General features: G+C 43.9%; 1 protein-coding gene across 4 annotated transcripts in view; it reads left to right on the top strand.

The window, feature by feature from the left end:
* Znf827 (zinc finger protein 827) overlaps positions 1-22981 on the top strand; it is a 164478-nt gene that overhangs the window by 57786 nt on the left and 83711 nt on the right. For all 4 annotated transcript variants that reach the window (XM_085843798.1, XM_029480781.2, XM_085843799.1 and 1 more), the window contains exon 5: positions 6531-6764. In XM_085843798.1, coding sequence (XP_085699924.1) covers positions 6531-6764 — 234 coding nt within the window. The remainder of the gene's footprint in view (positions 1-6530; positions 6765-22981) is intronic.

The raw sequence follows: 22981 nt of genomic DNA, 5'->3' as shown, positions 1-22981 counted from the left end.
TTTAAAAGTGGCATTCAACTGTCATTGTTATTTAATTAAACGGTGGCCTTATGCTTTCAGAAGACAATTTATTTTTTTCTCACCTAAAGCATATTAAATCATTGAAAAATTCCAGGTCCAAAGTCTGTTCATAGGTGCAGACATGCCTCCTCCTACAGGACATAATTCCTGTGCTTGGTAGAAGCTGGGATACAGTCCCAAAAACTAAGGTTTAATTCTAATTCAGTCATTGACAACTGTGACTTTTAAAAATGTATCATTTTCTGACTCCCTGTTTTCTTATTGTAAAAGAAGGGGATGGAAACACTGTTGGCTTTCTCTTTGTTGTATTTTAAATGTTCAATTAATTCACTTTTCCCAAGAAACCTACTAAATGCAGCCTCTATGTAAAGCACATAGAAGTGGTACTTAAAAAAAAAAAGAACGATTTTACCAGTTTACATTTGTTACATTTATTTTAAAACCTAAGCAGTTAGATTGAAGAGTTATTTGGTGTCGTGGAACATGGTCTTTATAGCAATATTATTGTCTGTTACATTTCTAGATCTGTTTTGCTAAAACATTGTGAGGTAGGAAGGCTCATACTTGCAATCCCAGTATTTGGACAGTTAAGGCCAGCCAGGGCTGTATATAGAGGCCTTAATCCCCCAAACAAACAAACAAACAAACACCCCCAAAATCAATAAAAAGAGAAACAACTTTGTGCAACCCATTGTAGGAAGTGGGAAGTGATGTTTAAGAACTTGTCCTATCGCCACGGGGTCCCTTTAATTATTCAGATGCTGCAATAACTAAGTCTCTCCTTTGGAGTTTGCGAGCGTTCAGCACCTGCTCGTACTCCTTAGTGAAGGGCCAGGCCAGGATCATCCCACACTGGTCAGCACAGCAGAGCTGCGCAGGATTCTGCACTGGCCACTCGGTAACTAGTGGCCTGGTATTTGGGAAGGTTTTACTCTCTTTGGACCTCAGGTTCTTTGTCTGCAGCATGGGGATGGCATTAAGATCCAAAGTGTCACTGGCATTATCAGAAACACTAATCTAGAGAAACACTCATTGTCCCCTGGGCTGTGTACTGTGTGTGATCCATACCAGACAGATCCGACCACATTTATGTATCTTTGCATATCTCTGTCTTGTTTTGTCTACTGGTCATATTCAGAGGGCCACACCCAAGCACATGTTCTAGAACCTACCCTGGCATTTAATTTAAGGCAGGTATGCTCAGGGGACAGCTGGGAATGCCTAGAGAAATATTTTTGTTTTAACAACTGGTAGGAGCTACAGGCACCTAGTCAATAGAGACTAGGCATGTGGTATGTATGGCAGCCCCTTCTCTAGCAGTGATCCAGTCCAGACATCCACACTGCTAAGGTTGAGAAGCTGACTTAAAGAATCCTGCAGGCTCTGGTGGTACTGTGATTGTACAGATTTACAGCAACACTTGCTCACAGGTCTAGGGTTTTACACAGATCAGCAAGCTGCTTCCTTATCATGAGGTATTTCTAGAAGTCTAACAGTCCTGTGGTAGCAGAAGACACTGCATTAACAAAACTAAACTGATTCATCAACACAGCTCATCACCTTAGTGGTCTCTGGTGATTAGACATTTCAGGTGTAATCCTTGCAAGGATATACATGTTAAAATCACCTGTTACATGAATTCAAAAGGAACCTAGAAATTATGTTTGAGACAGACGTTAATTGGAACCCATGAAGCAGATCCTAGGGTTCCTTGAACATTGTTTGAAAATCATGTGTATGAAGTTCTCCTCTCAGGTCTGGCTCTGGCTTAGGATGAGGCAGGCAATGTAATTCCCAGTGGCCAGGCATTGTCACAGACCAGCTTAGCATTCACCCGATGACCAGGCTGGAAACCAAAGCTCCCTCTTCATCTTACACACATGTGTCTCTCTTCATCTTACACACATGTGTCTCTCTTCATACACACATGTGTCTCTCTTCATCTTACACACACGTGTCTCTTTCCTTCAGCAGCTGCAGGGACCGACAGCATGGTACCAATGCAACTGTGTTCCAGTCTCTTTCCCTCTTCCATCCAGGCAAACAGTCCTGGGATCCTAGGCTTTCAGGAAGTACCCTCTCTCCCTTTGTCATTAATACTCCTGGGCTCAGTCCAATTCTTTACTTATTCTCCAAGGCCTGCACTGTGCTGCTTAGGGCAATGTTCCTCTTAAAGGAAGCTGAGTGCCTTGTGAGGAAGCAAGGGCTCTGCACCTCCAGTGTATGCTCTAGAGCCTAGTGCCTCTGTACTCAATCTGTGATTGGCTGGCCATTTGCTAACCTTTGAGTTTCCTCACCTGCAAATATTCATGTTCTCCCTGTGTGCTTGAAAATGGCTTAACTCTCCTTGTAATCATTTAAATGTTTGTTGTGCTCATTATTAAACCAAAGAATGATCTCTCTCTCTCTCTCTCTCTCTCTCTCTCTCTGTGTGTGTGTGTGTGTGTGTGTGTGTGTGTGTGTGTGTGTGTGTGTGTGTAGGTCAGAGAACATCTGAACAGCTTGTGAGAGTTTGTTCATGCCCCCCATCACGTGGGTCCCAGTGATTGAACTCAGGACATCAGGCCTGGTGACAAACATCTTTACTCTCTGAGCCACTCCATTTACCAAAGAATGGACTTGAAATAAGTTGTATGGAGCTTTTCTTTGGGAACCAAATCTTAGAAGGCATTTCCTTGTGAACTGAGGACGCCTTGTTTGTTATACAGATTTGTTTGCACCTCATCAATGTCCACCATTGAAGATTGAGGTTCTGGAATTATTTTGGAATTATTTTGCCCACACCCATTCCTTTCCTGCATTCATCTTTATCTTGAGTTGGTTGTTCACACTCATAGAAACTGCCTTTAAAAACTGCCCATTCCACCAAGTACACAGACTTGCAGCTGTACGTGATTTTATAACATGAATGGCTCAGCTCCTAAAGTATCTGGAACAAATAATGAAAGACAGGGGGCCTCTTGATTAGTGAGACTTAATGAGTGAGATGAGTGAGTTAGGTGTGAGCAGTCGAGTGACTTCCAACCTCAAGTTGCTCTGAAAGCCTTTATGGTCTGAGCTCCATGTGTGCACGGACCTTTGTATGTAACACGAATGAAGTAGATATCACAGTAAGCCACAGATCTTAGCTGTTCTTCTAGTGATCCTGTCCCAGCCCTGCCAAGGAAACCATCTTCAATTTTACTTTTCTCTGCATGTATATGTCTTTAAAATTAGCATCACTTGAAAGATGACAATCATTTGGTCATATTAGTTATAAAATTCTGACTTCGTGTACTCATCTCAGTGAATGTATTTCTGATCGTTGACAGAGGAGCTCAGCCTGCCTACTTTTATTTTCCTATCTTCTCTTTATGCCCAAGTACCTTGGAAATGGAACTTGACGAGACAAGTATCTTCCACATGTTTTTCCATTGTGTCATTAGCTACGTTCCACATGTTTTTCCGTTGTGTCGTTAGCTACGTTTATACCTCCTCCACACATTGCAATGCTATGATATTCTTGATACCGTCAGAATGGAAGCCAGGTCAGTAGTACCATGCAAACGTCTATGACAGCAGTGTAGAGCTGGCCTGTTGCTTTCCAACAGCCTTGTCGAAAGTCCGTGAAGCCCACGTTTCACTGACAATGCTGGATGTCTTCTGTTTTGGAAGTCTTTTTATTAACCTTCCTGGAAGGCACTCACGAGTTCCACCAGCATCCGCTCAGTGTGGTTGCCCTCTCTGAAGTTGGAATTTTCCTCAGTATTTTACCTTCCCTAGTCTCATCTGAGAAGGTTAAGCGTGTTTGTAAATAAAAGGCACAGCATGGAAGCAGTTTCCAAGTGTGTAACCATCCACTTTGAATTACCCCTTCTGAAAGGATAGGGAGGAAGGCACACACATGAAAACCATGCTGATTACGGTGTTGTGGCTGAGGAGATCCGCTGAGGAAGGTTTTCTGAAGGTTCTGCAAGGAAGCTGTGGAGACAAGACAGGCACTGTGATGCTCCAGCAGCCTCCCGGGAGGGTGAAGGACCTGGGATGAGGTGGGAACACCCACCTGCAAGATGCTCTAGAGACTGCGGCTGTGCCCTTTGCTTTAGATTTTGATAGCAGTGTCCACAAAGACTGCCCATTTGTGATGCTAGGATCCATGTGGGTCTTCCAGATGTCCCAGTAAGCCCACGGTCTAGGCAGGTAAGCCCATGGTCTAAGCAGGTAAGCCCACGGTTTAGGCAGGTAAGCCCATGGTCGGTCTAGGCAGGTAAGACAGCTTTGACTCAGTCATCCGAGCTTGACCCCGACAAGACATCCAGGGAAAGCAAGTCCGGTTACTTCTGACTGGAATGCCAGGGTTCTTCACTTTTGTCGACCATGGAGCTATTAGCATGCTATCAATGTTGCTGCTTTAGAACAGGCACATTTTACCTTTCAGTAAGTACAGATAGGACTGTATCAGAATAGGACCTGAAATGGGCCAGCCACTGTTCTGTGCTCTTGACATACATCCACTTTAAGAACAGAGGTTAGTGTCTTCGTAAAGCTGACCCTGGAGTCAGGAGAACAGATTATTCACACATTATAATCAGTCAAAACACACTACATAATACTTGATTCATCTGTTAGGGCCACCATAACAAAGCACTGTAGTCTGGGAGTCTTACACCACAGATGTTTATTTCTTATAGTTTTAGAAGCTGGAAGCCCAATGTCAAGTTGTCAGTAGGTTTGATTTCTCCTGAGGCCTCTCTGCTCAGTTTGTAGATGGCTTCTTTCCTATGTCCTCACTTGACCTTTCCCCCGTATAGAGACATCTCTGGTGTTTCTCTTTATAAGTAGAGAAGGAGTCAAATAGTTCTTAGAACCACTGACATTGGATTCTAACCCTACCTTCATGCTTCATTGAGCTAACTTGTGTCCCTTTAAAGCCCTAATGCAAATAAACTCGCATTGGAAAGTTGAAGCTTCAACGTTCCAAGGGATTGGGGAAGGGGAACAATACTGTCCCTAACAGGGTGTTATTAAGTGGTAAGTGTTCATATTTGGGGGAATAAAAAGATTGCAGGAGAGCAAAGAAGATGGGGAGTACAGTCAGGTGAGGGTTGCCATCTTAAACAGGTCAGTCAGTGTGGACCTCACCGAGCAAGTGGTATTTGAACCAGGGCTTTAAAGCTTGGTTTTGTTACAACATAAGGCCCCAGGTGGAGAAGCAGTATGCTGAAAGAAGTCAGGGACACAGACACCTCGGTTCTAGTCCCAGTTCTGCATAGTTGTAACTGTGAGACCTGGAGATGTTCCTCTAGCCCTATTGGGCCCAGTTTGCAAATATGTTATGCCCTTCAAACAGATATTCTACAGTGAGTATCCTTAGAGATGGGAAAAGGCATTGTGGGTGTTTGTGTTGGGGTCTGATTTCCTTGTTCTAGTTTGTCAAGATGGAATAGGCTAGGCTCTTTCTAAGAAGAGCTGCTAAGAATACAGGTTGGAAATAAAAACCAACCAACCAAACAAGCAAAAGCCAAACACATCCTGTGTGGCGCAGCCAACGTTGGTGCTGCATGGGTCATAAGCAGGGATAGGAGGGATGGTATGGCCTTTTCTGTGAGGTGTGCCCAGAGGAGAGGCCTGGCACAGAGTAGCCAGCGCGTGGAAGCCATCCCATGACGGGCGGCTCAGCGCTGTTTTGATCATGCTCTCCACACCAGTTGCCCATGGCTTCAAAAGCATTTAGAAAAAGACCTTAGTGGATAAATTTGGAGTTTGGGTCATAACCACATGGATTTCTCAGTTCTAACAAATATATGTTGATTAGATATAGATAAGATGTTACCCTTAGGGAATTCCAGAGAAGTCTACATAGAAGCTCTTAGAATTCTCCTTGCAACTTTTGTCTAAATTAAAAATTGTTCAAAAATATTTTTTTCTTAGACGAAACCAAAATGAAAGCCCATTTTGTATGTGAAGATGGCCCAGGCTGCAGGCATAGGTTACTGATGGTAACAGTAGAAAGCATATGGCTGCTGTGCGTGGGTCAGTAGTGTCCATTGATAGATAATGAGAGAACAGCGCAACTCTAGTCCTGCTTTTCGTTTTGGCAGATTCTCCGTTATCGACTTTCCGCCCACCCCAGGGTTTCAGGTTTAGATACTGCAGCTTACCCTTGATTTTATGTCAATATTTGACAGCAGAATAATTTCATGAGATGTTGTTTGATGATAGAATTTGCTGGAGAACATGCCAGGGTGCAATAGCAATGTCCAGGGAAGATGACTGAGAGAAACCAAGGAGAAAATGCCCACATGCTTTGAGAAGACAGCACTTCTTAAAACACTCCAGGTTTTATATGCGCTGAAGCTAATACCTACAAGGACAAGGCTCAGGGGGCGCACTGTGTGTGCAGGGCCTACCTTTTCTTTGTGACCCCTTTGAAGTGTGGGGCAATGTAGAGGGGAAATGAATATATATATATATATATCTATATATCCCTTTCTTTCTCTTCTTCTTTCTTATTCTTATTTTTTTTTTAGCTGCAAACCAGAAGGAGCCTATGAATCTTAATTTTAAAGTGAAGGAGGAGCCGAAGGAAGAGGAGTCCCTGAGCATGCCTTTGCCTCGCTCCAGCTACGTGTTCAGCCCGGAACCGGAAGTGTCAACCCCAAGCGTCTCCGAGGACCCACTTACACCCCAGGAAGGCAAGGGGAGTGTGTTAAGGCGGGACATGTCGGCCAAGGCTGCCTCAGAACTTCTCATGAAACTCTCAGGTATCCGATATATTAAAAAATATTTCCATTCTGGTCACTTCACGTGCAAGCCAACTGGACCGTTTCTTGCATGGCTTATCTTTAACCCGATGGTGATGATAGTGGGAAAAAGGTGGATTTAAGGAATGATCAGGTCGCTTGGCTTCAGTTTCTGTGTTATATGCATGAATTTGTTTCTATCTGTGCTGTACCTGGCTAGACATTGACCTCGGTTCCTGTGTTAGACGTGTGTGACTGTTAGCTTTTTACTGTGCTGTACCTATCTAGATACGGCCTTCTCTTTCTGAATATTATTAGAAATGGTTAGAAAACATTACCAACATCAGAGACCGATCATGACTTTAAATGGGATTCTAATAACATTCACAGGATTTCTTCTAATTGGACGAAATCTGTCTTAAGAGAGGATCCCACCGTCTCCTTGCATTTATACTATAATCTGTAAGGACCATTAAAATATCTTCCTTGGCCTGGTGAGAAGCCGAGGTGGCACTCAATGCCATTCTCAACAAAGTAGCCATTAGCAAGTATAAGACTAGAGGCCTGCCTAGTGGGATGCTCCAGTTATTAACCTGATCCTAAGATGAATGGATGGCTCCACTAATACCTAGATGTAATCTCAAACTATTGGATATAAGAAAAGTTGTGCTATAAATTAAAGCTAGTGTATTTTGGATTTTTGGTATAAGTTTCTACCTGGACCTCTGAAACAGGTAGAAAATTTAGTGGGTTGTTTTTTTGTTTGGTTGGTTTTTGTTTTTGTTTTTGTTTTGTGTGTGGCAGGGTATGACTTTCAGAACATGAGAAATGGCTATATTGGTAATCATACCTGCCAAGTCATAGCTGCACTCCGTTCATTAACTCCTGAAGGTAATTTTTAGGAACTGTGTTTGAAATGCTAATATGAATCAAAAGCTGTTTTTCATTGGGAACTTGCTGTGCTTGGGGGGATGAAAGCAAGAACTGTCTTAGCGGGACGCCCCTGTGATCTGTAATTTCATCAGCAATTCTGACGGTGTTGCTGGTTGTCTACTAGTAGCTTGGAAGGCAAGAAATTAATCGTGATTTGCTTGGAGTCAGCATCTCAGAACAGTTGAAATTCCTGTATCTGCCATTTGGTGGGGTTAAGAATTCTTGTCTTTGATGTTAATTCAAAGCACACTGGAATTTGAGGGGAGCATGATTTGCTAGCAGTAACATGTGATAGAAGAACAAGAACTGTGGTTTTCTTGTAACTCCATTTGCCCAAACTTCCCAGTGATGGCATAGTGGTGTATCTTACCCTAATGGAGGTCTAGCAAGACCCCAAAGCTGGAAAGTGAGACAGTCATATATGAGCCAATATAATTTAGTGTATCATGTCTCCCTCCTGTGCCAGAATGTCTCAGGATGGAGTTATCCTTCTGTTGAGGCTGCTTAGCCTCTTTTCTCCCAGAGGTAGCTCTCCCCATGCAATGGCTTAAACTCTCTGTCTCATTATTAATTCCTGTGCCCTCCCTGAGAGTGGACTCTGCCCAGTGATCATGCCATTTCAGAATTTACCTTCTAGCTGGTATTAGCTGCTATAGAGCAGAGAAGGCTGGTACCACACTAAAAGAGGTTAGAAGAGCAAGCCAGTGAGATTTCTGGACAGATGTTTCTTTAAGGAAAACATTTATCTTTATCGCCTTCTGGGTGATATGTTTTCAGAGATTGAAATAGGAAATTATTTTCTAGATAATAATGAGACCCCACCCCGTCTCCCCAGAAAGAAATGCTGCTGTGAACATTTAATGATATTTGTGGGTCACGAGGGCTTCTTTTATGTATGTGAATTGACTTTTACTGAGTGTATGTGCAATGGGATTCAGTAATAGCGGAATGATACCATAGTACCATTTCTGAAAGGCAGCCATCATCCTTCATACTGTGGAAAGAAACTTGCATGAAGATTGTGAACTATTCTCTTTTTTTTCCTCCTGAAAAAAAATTTCTATATAGATGAGACTTGGGTCAAGGATACATGCATCAAAGATCCCAGAGTTTTTATGCTCTCTGGGGAGGTATTTTACACTATAGTCTTTGGGTGCATCAGTACTTGTTGTTGTTTGTTTTTATTTTTGTTTTTTGTTTCCCAAGACAGGGCTTCTCTGTGTAGCTATGGCTGTCTCTGAACATGGCTCTGTAGAATAGGCTGTCCTTCAACTCAGAGATCCATTTGCCTCTGCCTCCCGAATGCTGGGATTAAAGGTGTGCACTACCACTGTCCAGTTAATGCTATTTTCCTTAATTTCATGAGCAGGTGAGGTCTCCCTGGAAATAATTACCAACAAAGTAGCGTTGAGACACGTTTAAGGCTAGAGAATTTCCTGGTGGGATATTACAGTAAGTCACATGACTGTAATTCTTTATGGTTATCTAAGTGTAGCCTCTGCCTATCCAGTAAGCAACGAAACCCATTCAGAGAATCAGAGCATTGCATTGCTCTTGCATACTGTGGTCAGGTGAACATTTTTTTCAAGGTCCTAAGGAAGGTGAGTGGGTTAAAAGCAAATGTCTTTTCATTCCAAAGCAGTGAGGTAAGAAGGGCATTCCCTTCCTTAGGAGTGAAGTGGGCATTGAGCCCTGTGGAGAGGAAGATGCCTGTAATTCCAGGAGGATTGTAAGCTTTGAGTCCATCCTGGACTGGGTAGTGAGGTCCTGTCACAACAAGTTGAACATCAGTGTTTCTCTTCACCACTAGATTAAGGATTTCGCAAAAAGGATGCTAGGAAGAAGTTTTACGATCTCTGTCTTCAAGATAGAGTTTTAAGGGTTTGAAGGCGCATGCCCTGAAAGATACTCAGAGCCTTCGGATTCCCTCATAGATGAGAGTAGGTATGCATTTCCCAACGCCTCTGAACAGAGCTAGCGTGGCCTTTACCTCCAGAGTCTTGTTCGAGGCAATCTGTGGGCAGGTGTCCTCATGTCTTCCCAACCTGTACAATCCCATTTACAGCCTCTGTCATTTTCTGCAGAATCGTTTGGTTAGGAAGAACCTGTTTGAATAACTATACCCATCCGTTGTGGGAGGCATTCAGTCAGGGACTGAAGCCACAGCGCCCTACAAAGGATCCACACACTCTCTAGCCATGATGATGCTTCATTTATGACTCAGCACAGTAAGGGATTAGCAAACACAGAAATTTCTTTTGCTTGTTGTATTTTAAGACCAGGTCTCACTGTATAGCCCGAGCCGGCCTGGAACTCACTGTGTAGCCCAGGCTGGCCTGCAATTCACAGAGATCTGTCTGCCTCTCTCTGCGTTCACTGCCCCACCTGGCTACAACAGTGTATTATAATACAAGTTGTTCAAATCTATTAATAGTCTGTTGTGGAATTATTATTTACTATTTTGGGAACACCGTTGACTGAAGTAACTGACAGCATGGAGGTTGAACCCTCAGATGAGGGAAGAAGACGGTAGATAGTGTTATCGTAACAACAGTGCCTGGGAGATACTTTGCTTCATTTCTGTTTTGACCTGAAGAATGGCGAAGGAAAAGGATTTTCTTTCTCTCTTTTCTTACTAACTTTCTTATGTAGGTTTCCAGTGAGTTAACAAGAAGCAGCTAGTCAGTGATTTGGGCTGTCTCTTGTTTCCATGTTTAAAGTAGCTGAGGTTCATTCTGTAAGGCTGAATGGTTGGCCCAGGCACACATCACAGCAGACGTTCCTATGTGGAGATGCCTGCATAGGCTGGGTGCTTACCAAGTGGACATTTAGTGTTCTGGGAGGGTGGGGAGACACACGTGAGTTAGAACCAAGCTAAACCTCCCACGGCCTCTGTATAGGGAGGCTCTTGAGTTCTCTTCTTTACTATGGTTCTGATTCCCTTTCTAGTTGTTAGTTATGCAGGTCAGTGCCTGACAGCTGAACCGAGTAAATTAATGACCATAAAGAAAGCAGCCCACTATGATGAAAAACTGTATGTCTGTGGCTACCTATTACGTGACACTTAGCAGTGGACCCTTGTATATCTAGAGGTAAGGAAGGGCCTGTTGGCAGACGTGTCTGATGTCTGTCCTGTTACTCTGTCAGACTTCTGTGAGGCAGCAGAATGTCCAGAAATGAGCCTTTGGGTAGACAGGACAAGGAAGGACAGGAACCGAGACGATACAGCAACATGCACAGCACTCCAGACTTGGAGGAACAAGTCTACGGACTGCTTTATTCCAGCACTGGTTGGAAGTGTGCTTAGGTCTTCAAATTGGTTTCCTCTCCTTTCTGGTAGAGGCTCAGTGGAACCTAGCCCCAATTTGCAGAGCCACTAGGACATGGGAGACTCACATTCCGAGGCCTGCTCTGGGTTTTTGTGTGAAGACCCTGTACCTCTGCAGAAGCCACTGGCAGCCTGTTTTGAGACTCCTTCCTAGTGACCTGGACAGCTAAGGCTTTATAGCCCAGTGTGCGGGGAAAATAGCTAGGGGAATGAGTTTGGTCCATCTGAAGAGAATGCTTCAGGTTGAAGCTGATGTGAAACAAAGCTCTGTTAAATGTCCTCATTTCTTTTAGAAAAAGAACCAATTCTTCCATGGTGAGTCCTGTCATTTTTTATGAAACGACAGTATCTAGAACCATCACTTTTGAAGAAGGGCATCTCTATGTGACAGGCTAAGTCATGGTGCTTGGGAGCTTCCCAGAATACCTCTTGCTAGTGCCCATTGCAGTTACATCTAGGAATTATTTCTGGACGTGTTTTTAGAGAAAATCTCCCTACACCACCCCAAACAGCATCAAGCACCATGTTGTAGGCTTCTTTGTTCTGAAGAATTTCTTGAGATAAATGAGAAATTTCAGCAAAATTAATTTTCAGGCTGAAATTTTTTTTCTGGTATGTGCTATTTTCCCCCCTTTTGAAAAGGGGTGGTACTTTTTTGTAAGCTTTTATTTAGTCTTTCGTCTTTGTGAGATGTTCATGCATGAGTCCACTGTATTTCCACGTAACCACGTTGAGCAGCATGTCTTTAGTCAGTCAACTGTCCTCCACTCTAACAAATACATGCCGTAATCAGTTTACAAAGGAAAGCGTTTGTTTTGGCTCCGAGTTGGAGATTCTAGTTAGTGAGTAATAAGTCCCATTGTGTGGGCTGCAGCGAGCCAGCAGCACGCTGTGGCGAGTGTTCCAGCAGAGCATGGTCAGAAGGAAGAGAGAGGAAAAAGAGCCCAGGCTCTCACAGTCACCTTGGAGGGCACGCCCCAGTGACCTGAAGACTTCCTCTAGTTCCCACCTGCCTAAGGCGCCCCCATCCCTGCTGTGCCACTTGGGGATCAGCCTTTAAGACACGGGTGTTGGAGGCACTTGTAAGATACAAGCTAGAGCATAATGCGGGGCACCAGTAATAATCTGTAAGAATAAAAGTTATTCTTTACTTTATCACCACAAAACTTGCCTTCATCAGACTGACAAGTTGCAAAATTGAGTAGTGGAAAAGATGTAAGACCTGTAAAACATTTTTAAAGATTAGTATTATTATTATTACTATTATTATTATTTACACAGAACCCTACATAGCCCTGGCTGTCCTGGAATTCACTATGTGGTCCAGGCTGGCTTTGAACTTATATAGATCCACCATCCTCTGTCTACTTAGTGCTGGGAGTAGAGGCGTGCCCCACCTCACCCAGTCCTAGAACATTTTAAACCTAAATTTACATTGTTCTTATGCCTCTACTTGCCTGCAAACTATGGCTGAGCATATAATAGCAGATTTGTGTAAAGTGGTTAAGGATTGGGCTTGACAGAGGCTGGGGACCTTGACTGCTGAGGCAAAGAGCTCATGTTCCATCCCAGGGGGCTGCAGATTGGAAGAAGACAACCCAAGGGTTGACCTCTGACCCTACACATGCGCAGTGGCAGAGGCATACACCCACACCCACCCACCCACCCACCCACACATACACACACCCACACACACACACACACATACACACACACACACAAGTAAATGTAAAAATACTGTTAAGTAATTTGGAGCTATTAATAGGAAGCTATTTTTTCTATTTGTTTTATTAATTCTTTCTACTTTCCACATTCTCAAACTCACACTGCTGACGTATCTGACAATATAAAAACAGCGGCACAATCAGACTAAAATTGGAAACTACTTTTTCTTTGCATATTTCTGAACACATGGTAAGGTTTATTGAATGTGCGTTGCACTGCAGATATAAATACTTCAGGTTGTGCTTTATAAATGATTCCAGATTTTTAAAAAAAAAAAATGCTATCTCAATTAAAAAAAAGAAAGAATTTTTCCTGAGCCAGGTTTCCTCTCTGGAGACAGAGACAACAAGATGCAGAAGGATCTCAAGTTTTTGGACAGCCTGAGCTCCCCTGAAGGCTGGGGACATGGCTGCTTCAGTGAGCTGTGAGGTCATGATTCTGATACACAGTAGGGTGTTTTGTGTGCACCTGGTATCCAAGCACTGGGAGGAGGGGGGAGAGACAAGTGGCTCTCTGAGGCTCAGCGACTGGCCATTGGTCACTGTCCCACCTCTACTGCCCCAGCCTCAGCGACCACTGACTAATCAATGGTCGGTTTTAGTAGAGTTGCTTACTGGGGACTCTTTGTATGCATGAACTCATGCTTACATGGCCCATCTGTCATGTTGTAAAATTGATTCTTGTTGTTAAATAACATATTATTTATTTTGGGAGTGGGGAGCTCTGCTGTGCAGGTCAGAAGACCACTTGTGGGAGTTGTTTCTCTCAACCAAGTGAGCCCAAGGATTGAACTCAGGTTGCCGTGCTTGATAGCAGGCATCTTTACTTGTTGGCCTATCTCATTGCCTCCTAGGTATCCATCCTGTATTCTTATTTTACGGCTGAATGCTGCCAATTGTATGGCTACATTGTATTTTCTTTATCTTTTAATGGAGACATGGTCTGTGTTCCAGTCTTTGCTACTATGGATATTCCTGTACAGGTTTCTGTGTGGACGTATGGTTTAAATCCCTAGGCACCTTGTAATTGGTGGGCTGAATGGAATTCCCTTTAACATTTTGAAGAGCTCCTAAGAATTTTTTCCAAGGCAGCAACAGCATTCTGCATCCCTGGTAGTAATGTATGAGCTTGCAATTTCTGCATATCCTTCTGAAAACTCGTTACCATCCGTCTTACCAGCACCACCATGATGGCACAACCTAGCAATTTCACTGTGGCTTAGATTTGTGAATCCTGTGGCATCTCATGGAGTGAGTTGCAGATGCTACTTAACACTTGAACGTCTTTGAAGAAACATCCATTCGAGTTCTCTGTCCAGTCTTTACATGGCTTACCTTTAAAGAAATAATTGGCTTGTTAAAGCTTCTCATGTTCTGGAGGTAAGCCATACCGGAGAGATGAGAGCTAGATTTCTTTTCTTATTCTGCTAGGTTTGCGTGATTTGCAACACAGAAGTGTTACAGTTGATAGAGTCCGGTTCAGTTTTTGTTCTTTTTGTTGCTTATGAGCATCGTTATATTCCTTGTAATTCTAAAAATTAAGTAAATGCTGACTTGTTTAATACTAAAAAGAAAACCCATCTTCACTTATATTATCAAAGCACATTTGATTTAAGCCTCTGAGGTCTAATTTATTGAATTCTGCCTGTCCAGTTAGGTTGACTGCTGTCTCTCTCTCTCTTAGGTTTTTTTTTTTTTTTTTGTATGTAGGGTGATGACAAATTATTTTTGCATGTCAGCTTTCTAAGTGATTTCTAATGGATGCATCCAGCTGTGGGTTTGTAACTAATGCCCGGGACGAGTTTCTCACTGCCATGTCCACTTTTTCCCCCATTCATTAATTTATTTCACTTTACATCCCCAATTGCAGCCCCTCCCTCTTTTCCCACTTCGATTCTCACAAGCTCTCTTCACGAATTATCCCCTCCCTTTGTCTTCATGTATGTGTATGTGTGTGTGTATGTGTATGTGTGTGTGTGTATGTGTATATGTTTGTGTGTACTTGTGTGTGCATGTTTGTGTGTATGTTTGTGTGTATGTATGTGTGTATGTAGATGTAGATGTATTCATATAGTCCATAATTGGTGACTAATCTACATAAGGAATTACACTTTTAATAGTAAAAAGGGAGCTACATGAAATATCATATTTATATACTTTTTCTTTTATTGGATATTTTCTTTATTTACATTTCAAATGTTATCCCCTTTCCAGGTCTCCCTTCTGGAAACCCCCTATCCCATCCCCCCTCCACCTGCCTCTATGAGGGTGCTCCCCCACCCACCCACCCATTCACTCCCACCTCACCGCCCTAGCATTCCCCTACACTGGGCATCGAACTCCTTCAGGCCCAAGGGCCGCTCCTCTCACTGATGTCCAATAAGGCTGTCCTCTACCACATATGCGGCCAGAGTCATGGGTCCCTCCATGTGTACTCTTTGGTTGGTGGTTCAGTCCCCAGGAGCTCAGAGGGGTCTGGCCCGTTGACACTGTTGCTCCCCCCATGGGGCTGCAAACCCCTTCAGCTCCTTCAGTCCCTTCTCCAACTCCTCCATTGGGGACCCCACACTCATTCCAATGGTTGGCTGCGAGCATCCGCCTCTGTATTTGTCAGGTTCTGGCAGAGACGATCAGGAGACACACATATCAGGCTCCTGTCAACAAGCACTTCCCAGCATCCGCAATAGCATCCAGGTTTGGCAACTATATATGGGATGGATCCCCCAGTGGGAAAGTCTCTGGATGGCCTTTCCTTCAGTCTCTGTTCCTTACTTGTCTCCATATTTCCTCCTGTGAGAATTTTGTTCCCCCTTCTAAGAAGCATTGAAGCATCTACACTTTGGTCTTCCTTCTTCTTGAGCTTCGTGTGGTCTGTGAATTGTATCTTGTTTTTTCTGAACTTTTGGGCTAATATCCACTTCTCTGAGGTAGTGTTTGTCTTTGACATTGAGGTGCATTTCCTGTATGTAGCAAAATGCGAGGTTCTGTTTATGTATCTATTCTGTTAGTCTATGTCTTTTTATTGGGGAATTGAGTACATTGTTGTTAAGAAATATTAAGGTATAGTGATTGTTGCATCCTGTTATTTTTATTGTTAGAGGTGGAATTATGTTTGTGTGGCTATCATCTTTTGGGTTTATTGAAAGAAGATTACTTTCTTGCTTTTTCTAGGGTGTAGTTTTGTGTTGGAATTTTCCATCTATTATCCTTTATAGGGCAGGATTTGTTGAAAGATACTGTGTGCTTTGGTTTTGTCATGGAATAGCTTGGTTTCTGCATTTATGGCGATAAATCTATATCTATATCTTCTATACCTATTATCCTATTGAGAGGTTTGCTGGGTGTAGTAGCCTGGGCTGGCATTTGTGTTCTCTTAGGGTCTGTATGACATCTGCCCAGGTTCTTCTAGGTGTCATAGTCTCTGGTGAGAAGTCTGCTATAATTCTGATAGGTCTTCCTTTATATGTTACTTGATCTTTTCCCTTACTGCTCTTAATATTCTTTCTTTCTTTAGTGCATTTGGTGTTTTGATTATTATGTGACGGGAGGAATTTCTTTTCTGGTCCAATCTATTTGGAGTTCTGTAGGCCTCTTGTATGTTTATAGGCATCTCTTTCTTTAGGTTGGGAATGTTTTCTTCTCTAATTTTGTTGAAGATATCTACTGGCCTTTTACGTTGGAAATCTATGCTCTCTTCTATACCTATTATCCTTAGGTTTGGTCTTCTCATTGTGTCCTGGATTTCTAGATGTTTGGGGCTAGGAGCTTTTTGCATTTTGCATTTTCTTTGACTGTTGTGTCAATGCTTTCTATGGTATCTTCTACACCTGAGATTCTCTCCTATATCTCTTACATTTCTATTTCCAGGATTGTCTCCCTTTGTAAATTCTTTATTGTTTTTATTTCCATTTTTAGATCCTGGATGGTTTTGTTCAATTCCTTCACCTGTTTAATTTTGTTTTCCTGTAATTCTTTAAGGCATTTTTGTGTTTCCTCTTTAAGGGTTTCTACCTGTTCACCTGTGTTCTACTGTATTTTTTAAGGGAGTTATTATGTCCTTCTTAAAGACCTCTGTCGTCATCATGAGATATGATTTTAAATCAGTCTTGCTTTTCTGGCGTGTTGGGGTATCCAGGGCTTGCTGTGGTGGGAGCACTTGGTTCTGATGATACCAAGTAGCCTTGGTTTCTGTTGCTTATGTTCTTGCCCTTGCCTCTCCCCATCTGGTTCTCTCTGGTGTTAGCTGGTCTTGCAGTCTCTAACTGTGACTTGTCCCTCCTAAAAGCCTGTGTATCAGAACTCCTGGGATACCAGATCTCTCTGGGACAAATTTGGGTATGGAGAGCTGTGGCACAGGGTCAGTTTGGGTGTGCATACAGAAACCGGAAGGATCCTGTCCCCAGCTCTTCCTTGGTTCCTGTGTCCTGTCTCTGGACGGTGCTTCTTGATCCTGGAATTTGAGCAGAAGTGGTAGTCTTACCTGAGCTTACAGGTATGCCAGCACTCCTGGGAGCCCAGCTCTCTCCTGGCAGTATTTGGGAATGGAGAACTGTGGCACAGGATCAGTCCTGGGCACAGACAGAAACCGGAAGGTATATTTATATTTTATATAAATAAGCAACAAGTCACTTTAACAGGACCAAACCAGTGTGTTCCTATGCAAAGATGTGGTTGGTCTCTTGGAGGGCTAGCAGTCTTGTTGAGCTCAGTGGACACACAGTGCTGTCATTCTTCTGTCCATTTAAGTAGGACTGAGTGAGTAGCCACTGTCTACAGCCCTGGAAGCATGGCCCCTCTCTGCTAAAAGGAGAGAGGGCGCACCCTGCTTATACAGTCAATTTCATTCCGTCTCTAGCCAGGGCCAGAAGAGCCCTTCTGTTATTTTATAATCCTGCATACTCCTCACTAATCCTTAGACGCCTGCACATGAATGGTGGTTGCTGCCTGTTGCATCCCACCCGATAGGGGAGCTTTACAAACGCAAGCCCCCAGGGCCTGTACCCCTGTACCTCCGTTTCCCCCTTTTAGCCCTCGTCCCTCTGGCCACCCTTTATGCTTTCTTAACCAGCTTCCTCCTGCCTCCCACACTGAAGCCTGGATTCAGAAAGTCCAGACTCAAAAGGGCTCTTGTTTTATTATCATTTCCCTCTTGCGTAGCTGCATATGTTAATAAAGCCACGGAAATTTGTATTGGCTGGCATTCCCAGAAGCCAGGCGAGCCCTTTACAAGGAATTTCATAGGCTATGTCTTCAGGCTGGATGCCTTTCCTGTTTGGCTGTCTCTGAACGGGGTCAGACTTCAGTCTTGATCCTGAAAGATGGGATAGAGTTTCACAGTAGAGGTAGGGGTTGATGAGTGGTTGGGTGGAGGCTGCATATGTTCTTATGGGATAGTGAGCAAAATATTTATGACGTGTGCCCACTCGCATGCTGTGTTATGTTATGTTCCTGGGGTATTTGACTACAGACGTCATCTTAATGGCCAACGAACTGTGTCATCAATAGTTTACACACAAGCCATAGGCAAACACTATCTTACGATGACAGCAGAGCTAAGTTATCTGAGGTCTCCGATTGTGGTGTTAAATGCATTGTCATACATAAATACACTACAGGGGTCCTTTCTCAGAAGACATCCTTCGAGGCACCGGTGGGACCCGGGCCCAGCCTTCCTTCTGCCTGTTACTACAGAGATCGTTGGGGAGGGAGAGCAGACTCCTTATTTTTTCAATGAAACGAGACCATTCTTATTCTGCAGCAGTTTTTCTTCTCACCAGCGTGTTAACCTTTCCCCTTTAGCTTATTCATGTCAGAGAAGGGTAAGATTCGCATGTGCAATTAAACCCCGTGGATCCCATGCTCATCTGGGTAGCGTTGGTATCACAGACCTACCTGGAGAGGGGAATTCTCATTGCTAAGGAGCCTGCCCTCTGTCAGGCAGCTGAGTCGCCCCCAGCAGGGGTCCTCCTGGAGTCTATGCAAGGTCTTCTTTGCGCATGCTCACTCCAGAAGCTAGTACAGGCAGCGACCAGGAGAGCCATTTCCACTGGGGAGGGATGCATCCATATAACCGAAGATGGGAAAGCCTTCATGGAGAGACAATTCTGGCTGTGGCTTTTGTTATTCTTTATGACAACAAATGATTTAACAGTGGTGTTTTCTCCTGGTCAAAGTGCAGGGACTCTGGTGTTCAGTCTGAAGAGACCTTTGTCTTCCTTCGTAATGATTCTCTTATTAGCCCCACCCCTGTGTATGTTTTCCCCACACAAATCGTCCAGGGCTCGGGCCGTGGGTTGTTTTACTTCCTTGTTTCTAACAGCTGGAATCCTCACATTTCCTGGTTTTCTGTGGCTTGCCCTGTGTATGTGCAGCCGATCTCCACAGCTGGAGAAGTGAGGAAGGCCACAGGATACATGCTCTACCTGGCACAATTTATTTCAGGTTCGAAGTCAGGTCACACAGTGAGGGCCAGTGGTTAAAGCCTGAGTTAGGAACCCTTTTCCTTTCTTTCAACCAGTGCTCTCAGATTCCGGTAACCTAAGCCTTGGCCCAAACGTATAACCCGCCCTTGGTTTGGCTTCCAGAAACTCTTTTGCTTTGGGGAGAGAGGGCATCAGTGGGAAAGCCTTAGAGAGGCTTCCTGTGAGCCACGTGGAGGAGGCTAAAGGTGACTAATATAGTCCTGTAGTCAGAAGGGCAGAGGACCAGTGTGCAGCCCAAGGACTGAGGGTGGAGAGAGAAGTCAGACCACTGCTGGCAGTGAAGTCACCGCGGTTTGGTGTGCACATTCAAACCTGTGCAGGAATCTCCACTTTGCCTGCAAGGAGGGGGTCTGTTTAATAATCGGCACACACTCCTCTGCATTCCTTGTCCTGGGCACACAGAGCCTTGCACAGGTCTCTGTTGGATTCAGGGCTTGCCCTGTTTGCAGCGTGCTGATTCTAGTTTCCTAAAAGTGTTGTTGCTTCCAGAAAGCTCTTCCTGCCTGACTTTGTGTTTTCTGGGCATTCCCAGATGTGGTGTTGATTCTGTGTAAGCGGCCGGTGTTTGATTTTAGGCCTAGATGGCCCACTCCCGAATCTGGATAGCCATTTCCACCCTTCGGCCCCAGCACCAGGGAAAACACAGAGAGGACACGGGAACCAGAGAAAAAGGAAATGAAAATGAATCACTTGTAAGGTTTGATTTAAAAAACATTTGGAGGGATTGTTGAAATTGAGCCAGGATTCATTATGAGGCTATCCATACGTTCCACAGCTCCAAACCGCACAGGGACGTGAGCCCCGGGCCCATCTGGAGCCGGACTGGTGCTGTTAGACTTTGACAGAGTAGGCGAAAGTTTCTTGGGGTTCGGGGAACCCCACTCTTTAAGCTCCTCAGCTTGCTTATCATTGTTTTCCCACTTCTTTTTATGGATCTTCTTTTATGGTAGGGCCTCTTTATCTTCTGGGCCTGCTGTGTCTTCCGGGCCTGCTGTGTCTCAGGACCCGGGTAGACTCCCAGTGAAGCCACAGATAATAGCACAACTCTATTGTCTGTTACAATGTGTACCTATCTACGATCAATTTAAAATTACAAATTGGGCTCAGAGAGAGATTAAAGACAATAACTAATGATACAATGGAACAATCAAAGCACCATGCTGTTATGAAGGCTATGTGGTGGGCTCTGTCCCAACGTCTCTCCTGTCTCTCTCCCTCAAGAGTTTCTACTACTCTCAAAATACCATGTGCATTGTCATGAGCCTCCATGTGGACCACAAGTAACTTAAACCTTGGAAAGTGAAACCTGGAGAGCAAAACTGTGGATAAGAGAAAGTTTATGACATTCATTCATTCATTCATTCATTCAGACAGACAGTCAGTCATTCAACCAGCTACTTATTGGGTCACTTCAAATTTCCAAATCTAGATCTGAACACTACAGGCACAAAGTGAGCAGGGCTATTCCCACTATCATTCTTGTTCTGTCGCATCTGCTGTTTGTCTGCCCCATCCCCCCTCCACCCCCCACCTGCTAACACCCCCTTCCCCCTCCCTTCATCACCCACCCCCACCCCCCCTGTCCCCTGTCTCTGCTTTATTCTAGTCTCTAGGATCCTGGTAGCAGCTCGCAGCTGACCAATTCTGTTGGTGCACTGAGGCCTCTCAGAAAGTGGGGTGGGGTGGGGTGGTGCACACATCAGACTACACTATTATTTATATTATCAGTATGTGAATATTATTATGTGTTGCTGTATGTAATTATTCCACTATGATTTGGAAGTTTTAACATCATCCAAGAAAAGAATTTTAAGCTGATTTACACATACTAAATTTTGCTGAAAACTTCCAAGAAAAAGTAAGCTTTGTGGGCTGGAAATGCCTGCCTGTCAGTCACAGGGACCTGAGTTTGATCCCCATGCGTAGGGAAAAAATTAATATGGCAGAGCCTGGTGGTGCCACTTTTATCAGCTCCCAGAGACAGGTAGATCTGTGTGAGGACAAAGGTCAGGCTGGCCTCCATAGCAAATTCTAGGCCAACCAGGGTCACTTAGTAAGACTGTATCAGAACAGCACCCCCTGCATGTGGTGACACACACTTGTAATTCTAACCCCGAGGAGGCAGGAACTAGCAAACCCCTGGGGCTAACCCACCAGCTTCCCAGCCAAAGCTCCCGAAGGTGGCTTAGGGACTGTTTCTTTTCTCTTTGTTTAAAACAATATGGGTGTCACCTCAGGAACAAGAGCTGTGATTGGCCTCTGGTCTCCACCCCCAAGTGCACACGTGAGTATGTTCATTCCTCCACACACATGTCCATGTGCACACACAAATAGAAGGGATTTGATGAAACGCCTACTTATTGAAATAAAACTCCACCCAATCCTTTATCTCTGTGGATAAGAAATTCTGTCCTCCTGGTCATTTGTGCTAGTCATCACAGAGGTGGCCCTTGTTTTCCAGTAATTTTTTTTTAATTGCAGCTAGAATTCTTTAGAATCTTCAGGAATCATGTTTAAAATCTTCATTCACAGGTGAACACAGGCATACACATACAATCACTCCCAACATCCTGGATACACAAAGCCCTATTAATCCCAAGAGAAGAGGTGGACACTGCTCGGATTTATTAAATGGCAAAGGATAACGATTTTTAATAGCTTTAAGGTGAGGTTGGGTACATCCGGTGACACACATACACCCCTGCCGTAATGTGAGGCAAGAAAAAGTACGTTTTGGACATTGATGAAAAGTAGTTTAATATTTTTTAAATGAGATCATTTGGAGTGTTGCCAGGCGGCACATGTACCGTGCAAATGCACCTCTCCAGCTGATTTCTAGGGAAATTACGAAATGAGATGAAAACAAGGTGACTGACTGTGGAAGGCTTTGTGTTACTATTTGGATGCTCAGAGTTCAGTAGATGGTGACCAGGTTACTCCACCTCCCCCTGGGTTGACAGAGCTCACTCCCGGAGTTCCCAGTAACTGAAGGATTTTAATCCTTGATTTTTACTGGGACAGAAGTGAAACTGGTAGCATTTTCTGGGCTAGATCGACAGAGTCTGTCCTGTGGTGACCAGAACCAAGTCAAACACTTACACTTGCCTTGGGTGCTGTTTGGAGCCTGGGTACCCAGTTGCATCACCTAGGCAGGGACCTGTGTCACTGATGGATGGCTGATGTAGTAATGCGACTGAAGACCACAGGGAAAGAAAGCCACGGTTCTTTGAGCTGACAGAGAATAGTCTGTTTCTTGTTTCAGAAGAGCCCTGAGGCAAACACTTTCTTACTTTAAGGTTTGGATTATTATCACTATCATTATTATTATTGTTATATTTAGTATTTTATATGTATGAGTGTTTTGGGTGCATGGATGTCTGTGCAGCATATGTGTGTCTGGTGCTCACAGAATCCAGAAGAGAAGAGGCCATTGGCTTCCCTGGAACTGGAGTTGCAGATGACTGTGAGCTGTTGTGTGGGTGCTGGGAACCTGGAAGATCAATCTGGGCCCTCACTCCAACCCCTGGACCAAACTTTCCTAGGGTTCAGTTTTTCCTTGCAAATGTGGGACAATTAACAAAAGAGAGCACTAGTGTGCTTTTAAAAAATTAACCCCAAACTTATCATCCACTCAGCTCTACTGAGTTGTGAGTTCTTATGTGCACAGCTAATTCCTTGGGTATGTGCTGCTGTGCCCCACTAGTCTCCAGGTGTTCTTACTAATGAGAGGTGGGCAAGCACCAATTAATTCATAATTTTATGACTATATTT

Source organism: Mus caroli, unplaced genomic scaffold (assembly GCF_978045245.1).
Source record: "Mus caroli unplaced genomic scaffold, Mus_caroli_1 scaffold_10, whole genome shotgun sequence".
Classification (NCBI taxonomy): Eukaryota; Metazoa; Chordata; class Mammalia; order Rodentia; family Muridae; genus Mus; species Mus caroli.
The sequence above is the reverse complement of the archived record's forward strand: the minus strand, read 5'-3'. Positions and strand labels throughout refer to the sequence as shown.